Below are 6,492 nucleotides of genomic sequence, written 5' to 3'. Positions count from 1 at the left end.
TTAATGACTATGTTAATGACTACGGTATGACTATGTTAATGACTATATTCATGATCATGTTAATGACACTCATTCATTCAACTGTAACTCCTCCACCCCAACACATTATCTAACTTTTAACTATTTTAGTTGTTTTTGTTGACTGTGCTTTTGATTTACTTTCTGCTTTTCTGTCTATTCTTGTTCTCTCCATGAATGTGGTGTACTGAGAAAAGCGCTATACAAAAATAAATACTTTATTATTATTATTATGATGATGATGATGAGGATGATTATGATTATGATTATAATTATTATTATTTTAACTGGACACGTGAGCCTGTGTATCCTAGCAACGTGACATTATGGGCTGTCTTGTGTGGTGAAACGGTCATGGTTTCCCGTGAGAACATCAGAGTTACACATCAGAGTTACACATCAGAGTTACACATCAGAGTCACACACCAGAGTCACACCTTCTCTCTGGTGAAACAGCTCTGCGCGTCTGACTGCGCTGTTCCTGTGTTGTGGAACATGTCATATTCACGTAGAAACAGCGCAGCGGAAATTACCGTCTTTCTGTATCAGAAAATGCGATTATTGTGGAGTTCTCTGAGTTGAATGACTGAGATTGAAATCTACAGACAAGCGCCGTAGGCTACCCTTTCCCTTTTCCCATTTCCCTGTAATCCCATCCAGTAATTGATGGTATCTTATATTCGGTCATGTACGGTAGTCTGATGTGATGATGCCACGCCCCCTTCCATATCCTCATAAAGAGACGTTGTGTGTTTGACAGACGAGGACTCCGCGCGTCTGAGGCTCACTTCTAACAGGTGCATAGTATTAACATTATTATGTATATATATATATAGTATTAACATTATTACTATTACTATTATTATTATTATTACTATTCATTATAGTATTCATTATTACTGCTGTCATATTCTAGTAGATTGTTATGATGCCTGTTGTCATTTCATATCCACAGTGTGTGTGTGTGTGTGTGTGTGTGTGTGTGTGTGTGTGTGTGTGTGTGTGTGTGTGTGTGTGTGTGTGTGTGTGTGTGTGTGTGCGTGCGTGCGTGCGTGCGCGTGGCTTTGCATATCACCGTATGTTCACGGTTGTCCGGTCCGACCAGACGGGACAGTATAAATAGCTTGGCCTTATCAGACTCTGAACTCAACCCTGACATTACGGACGACCGCATGGAGTTGATGTTTGATGTGATTCGACGGTTGCAGACTTGGACAGGGCTGCCAAGTTTCACCAAAACTTTGGAGTGAGATTTTTTGCCGGTGGAGCGATGCAAAACTGAGCACGTTTGGCAGCAGCGGTCCGTCTCTCCCACCCAATTATTATTATTATTATTATTATTATTTTTATTATTTTTGCTAGTTACCTACAATTTTACATCATAATAAACCAGCACAAGAAATGAAAACAATTGGAAAATGTTATAAAACAAGACAAATTCAGACAGTAATAAAAATATATTATATTTATTATCATCTATCTATAAATAAATCAATCATGTAACATCAGAATAACTCTTTTAACTGTCAATCAACCATGTAACATATTAATCACTCTTTTAACTGTCAATCAACCATGTAACATATTAATCACTCTTTTAACTGTCAATCAACCATGTGAGCTATAAAGTTACAACATCTTATGCAGTACAACAACCCCAACCCTTACAAGCGGTGTTCATAACTCTGTGTTGTAGGCGTTTGTGGCATATTTTAAGATGCCTTAATAACAGAGGTAGGGGGCTCCCACTTGAAACATTCTGGCTCGAGGCCAGCCATCTTCACCGTCATGATGGATGAAAGGGTTCCATCAAGAGCCAGACTGTTACGGGTTTTGGTTTTGTTCAGCCCCACCACGGAGAACACTCGTTCTGCATCAGCATTTGAATGCGGAAGTACCAAAACCAATTTGGCAATATGAGAGAGCCTCCCAAATCTGCTCATCCCGTTCACCTTAGAAAAATGTACATAGGAAGCCTAATTACTCAAGGATTTTCTTATGAATGAATGAATGAATGAATGAATGAATGAATGAATGGACTTTATTGTCATTGCTACAGTACAGGTACCAAACAACGAAATTTAGGAGGGGTGGCTCCCCTGGTGTTAGGAAAGGAAAAAAAAAAAAACTTTTAGAAAAAGAATAAAATCACAAGAAGGTAAGGAGCTGGTTTACATAAATAAAGGCTATGTACACAATCCACTGTACTATACTGCACAGATAGTCAACTAGGGTTGTCATATTGCACAAAAGTATTTTTTCACGTTATTTAAAGTGTCACAGTTTGCAGGCTTGAAATGTACATGTTTGTGCCTCAGCACTAGCTGCCATACAATCCGTCCAGACTGTCCTGGGCCCAGAACTTAGGCCTTTGCTGTGTTCAGGGCCTTGACGGCCCTGTGGTAGAAGCAGTTCTTCAGTCTGTTTGTCTTAGCGGCCGGGGTCCTGTACCTCCTTTTCGAGGGCAGCCTGATAAAGTGTACGTGCCCAGGGTGGGTCGGGTCCCTGGAGATCTTGGAGGCCTTCCTGAGACAGCGTGTGTTGTACAGCTCTTCCAGAGAGGGGAGGGGGGCGCCGGTGATCTTCTGTGCTGTTCTCACGACTCTCTGTAGCGCGTTTCTCTCCGCTGTTGTGCAGCTGTAGGACCAGTTGCAGATGCCGTAGGTGAGGATGCTCTCCACTGCGCCGCGGTAGAAGGCCACCAGTATCTCCTGCTTGTTGTGTTCTTTCCTGAGGCATCTCAGGGTGTATAGCCGCTGTTGTGCCCTCTTGATGGTGCCTTTTGTGTTGTCCTTCCAGGCCAGGTCATCCCGCATGTGATGTCCCAGGAATCGGAGGGTTGAGACTCTCTCCACGCTCTCTCCGTCGATGAGCAGGGGCTGGATCTCGGACTTTTTCCTCCTGAAGTCTACGATGAATTCCTGGGTCTTTGACTTGTTTAGCAGCAGGTTGTTAACCTTGCACAGCTTGCTCAGTTGCTCTACCTCATCCCTGTACGCCGCCTCGTCCCCCCCCGAGATACATCCCACCACGGTGGTGTCGTCTGCAAACTTTACGATGTAGTTGCTGGGGTGGACGGGGGTGAAGTCGTGGGTGTAGAGGTTGTAGAGGATGGGGCTTAGCACGCAGCCCTGGGGGGACCCAGTGCTGAGGCTGAGGGCTGTGGAGGTGTGGGGGCCCACCCGCACCCTCTGGGGGCGGTCGGTCAGGAAGTCCTTGATCCACGCACATATAGAGTGTGATAGACCCAGGTCTAGTAGTTTGGTCACTAGCCTGTCTGGAAGGATGGTGTTGAAGGTGGAGCTGAAGTCCACGAAGAGCAGTCTCGCGTAGCTGTTTCCCCTCTCCAGGTGGGATAGAGTGGCGTGGAGAGTCGTCGCTATGGCGTCCTCTGTGGACCTGTGGGCTCTGTAGGCGAACTGGTATGGATCCAGGTTGGGCGGGAGGCGTGTGAGTATGTGGGCCCGGACTAGTTTCTCGAAGCACTTCATGATGATTGGTGTGAGTGCCACCGGGCGGTAGTCGTTTAGGCAGCTCACCGTGCTTTTCTTCGGGACTGGGATGATAGTTGAGGTTTTCAGGCAGGGTGGGACGGTGGCCTGGGACAGGGACTGGTTAAAGATGTTGGTGAAAACCCCGGCCAGCTGGTCGGCGCAGTCTCTCAGCACCCGTCCCAGGACGCCATCCGGCCCAGAGGCTTTCCTGGGGTCCACCGCCTTCAGTACGCGTCTCACCTCATGCTCTGTGAGGGTGAGGCTGCTGAGAGCTGGAGAGAGTGGTGTTTGTGTTGCGGTTACCTCCGTTCGCCCCTCGTCGAACCGGGCGTAGAAGGTGTTCAGCTTTCCCGCCAGCAGGGGGTCTCTCTTATCTCTCTTATCTCTCTTTCAGCAAGTTGATTAAGTCAATGTGTAGTATGTCAAAGGGTGCAGAATAATTATTACCTTATTCTTCGAATGAGGTGAGATGTACCTACCGTTCTGGCCGTCCGCTTCATGCTGCAGCTCGCGTGAACACAGTGAACACTCGTCTACCGCTCCGACTGCGCACGCGCAAGCATAATAACGCGAGTGCAGAAAGAGGACGTCACGAAACTCATGTCCAGTAGCTTTCTTTCAAGGAATTAAAAAAATAAAAGTCCCGTAAAACAAATAGTTATTTCTCGCCGTGAGAAATAGTTGCGGCGTGAGAGAGTGAGCACTGGTTGAAATGCGTGAGACTTGGCAGCCCTGTTTGTGCATCAGGTGTCCAAGTCTGACAGCAGCACAGACAGCTCAGTAAGAACTTAGTAATAAACACAGACAAGTAACACCTTGTTACTGAGCCTGTAGTCGGTTAAAACTGGCTGTCGAAACGAAATGTTGCTTTACTAAACGTTTATCGTAACGTGTCTGTCTGCCAGCGCCTCTCCAAACCCCGGCGCGTTTCTGTTTGAAGCAGAACGAACTGATCTGAGCTGGAACATGACGATACTACCGCTATAATACCCATATATAATACTACCGCTTTATAATACCGCTATATAACAATACTTCCTCTTGCTTGTGATGGAGCCATGTATGTCCTGCTAGTGAGGAAGAGACTGATACTTCAGAAGTGTTTGAACTTGACCTGCTAACCTCAGGGAGTGAACCCTAACCCTGACCGTTTGTGTGTGTGTGTGTGTGTGTGTGTGTGTGTGTGTGTGTGTAGGTCCAGGACCAGCCAATCAGAGAGAAGATGAGCGCGTCGGCCAGACAGACGAGAGTTCTGGTTCTGAACGACATGGAGAAACTGGAGAGGACGCTGTTCCGCCTGGACCAAGGTACCCCCCCTGACCCCCCCCTCCTAACCCCCCCCCCCCTGGTTACCAAGGTACCCCCCCATGACCCCCCCTGACCCCCCCCTCCTAACCCCCCCCTGGTTACCAAGGTACCCCCCCTAACCCCCCCTGGTTACCATGGTACCCCCCTAACCCTAACCCCCCCTCCCTAACCCGGGGGTAGTTCCTGAAGGACAGGAGTTCTCTAGGTAACGTTGGTCCCTGCCAGGAAGCTTCAGCCTCTCTGGAGCGTTTTGACATTTTAGTGTTTGAATCTGATACGAGCCGACGCAGAAAGCAGCTAATTATAGACAGACGCCCCCCCACCCCCCCCAGCCTCGGGACGTTTCTGAAAGTTTGGGGCTTTTTCTGTTTTATTCTGGGGGGTTAACCTGGTCCTGCTGCTCCCCAGGAACAGGATGTTGTGTTGTCATCGCTCTGTGGTCAGTGTTGCGTACTGATTGGTCAATGTTGAAGGTTGCCATGGTTAGGGTAATAATGGGCGTGTTTAAACCAAACGGAGGCAGCTGATTGGCCTTCAGCAGATCAAAGCCAAACAGAGACTGTTTTAACGCTCCCCCCCCCCCCCACACACACACACACACACACAGACACACAGACACACACACACACACTTGGAATAAGATTAGTTTTAACCAGGGTCAGTGTAAAGGTCAGAGGGTCAGATAGCTGTGGAAATGTATCAGACCCCTCCGCCCCTCCTGACCTCCTCCTGACCTCCTCTGTCTGTCTGTCTGTCTGTCTGTCTGTCTGTCTGTCTGACTACCTGTCTGTCTGCCTGCCTGTCTGTCTGACTACCTGCCTGTCTGACTGCCTGTCTGTCTGTCTGTCTGTCTGTCTGACTACCTGTCTGTCTGTCTGTCTGATTACCTGTCTGCCTATCTGTCTGTCTGACTACCTGTCTGTCCATCTCTCTGACTACCTGTCTGTCTGACTACCTGTCTGTCTGACTACCTGTCTGCCTCTCTGACTGCCTGCCTGTCTCTCTGTCTGCCTGTCTGTCTGTCTGACCGCCTGCCTGTCTGTCTGACCACCCGTCTGTCTCTCCTCAGGGTTCGAGCTCCAGTTCCGCCTGGGCCCCACCCTCCAGGGGAAGCATGTGTGCGTGCGCACCAACTACCCCGCCCCCGGGGTGCGCTTTGAGCGCAGCAGCTTCCGGACCCTTCCCTGGGTCCACGCCAGCGGCCGCCAGGACGACTCCGACAAGTTCTGCTGTCTGGACCTGCAGGTGGCCGGGTCATACCAGTACCACTTTGGCCACAGGTGAGACTAGAACACACACCTGGGACTAGAACACACACACACACCTGGGACTAGAACACACACCTGGGACTAGAACACACCCCTGGGACTAGAACACACACCTGGGACTAGAACACACACCTGGGACTAGAACACACACACACCTGGGACTAGAACACACCCCTGGGACTAGAACACACCTGGGACTAGAACACACCTGGGACTAGAACACACACCTGGGACTAGAACACACACCTGGGACTAGAACACACCTGGGACTAGAACACACCTGGGACTAGAACACACACCTGGGACTAGAACACACACCTGGGACTAGAACACACACCTGGGACTAGAACACACACACACCTGTGCTAGAACACACACACACCTGGGACTAGAACACACCTGGG

At 48.9% G+C, this 6,492-nt stretch overlaps 1 protein-coding gene across 1 annotated transcript in view; it reads left to right on the top strand.

The window, feature by feature from the left end:
• Positions 1-788: 788 nt before the first annotated feature.
• LOC308151065 (glycogen debranching enzyme-like) overlaps positions 789-6,492 on the top strand; it is a 49,130-nt gene continuing 43,426 nt past the window's right edge. The window contains exons 1-3 of the mRNA XM_080523876.1: positions 789-815; positions 4,708-4,819; positions 5,890-6,100. Coding sequence (XP_080380002.1) covers positions 4,735-4,819; positions 5,890-6,100 — 296 coding nt within the window. The 5' untranslated portion in view covers positions 789-815; positions 4,708-4,734. The remainder of the gene's footprint in view (positions 816-4,707; positions 4,820-5,889; positions 6,101-6,492) is intronic.

Source organism: Nansenia antarctica (genome assembly GCF_963989245.1).
Source record: "Nansenia antarctica genome assembly, chromosome: 2".
NCBI classification, from domain to species: domain Eukaryota; kingdom Metazoa; phylum Chordata; class Actinopteri; order Argentiniformes; family Microstomatidae; genus Nansenia; species Nansenia antarctica.
The sequence above is the reverse complement of the archived record's forward strand: the minus strand, read 5'-3'. Positions and strand labels throughout refer to the sequence as shown.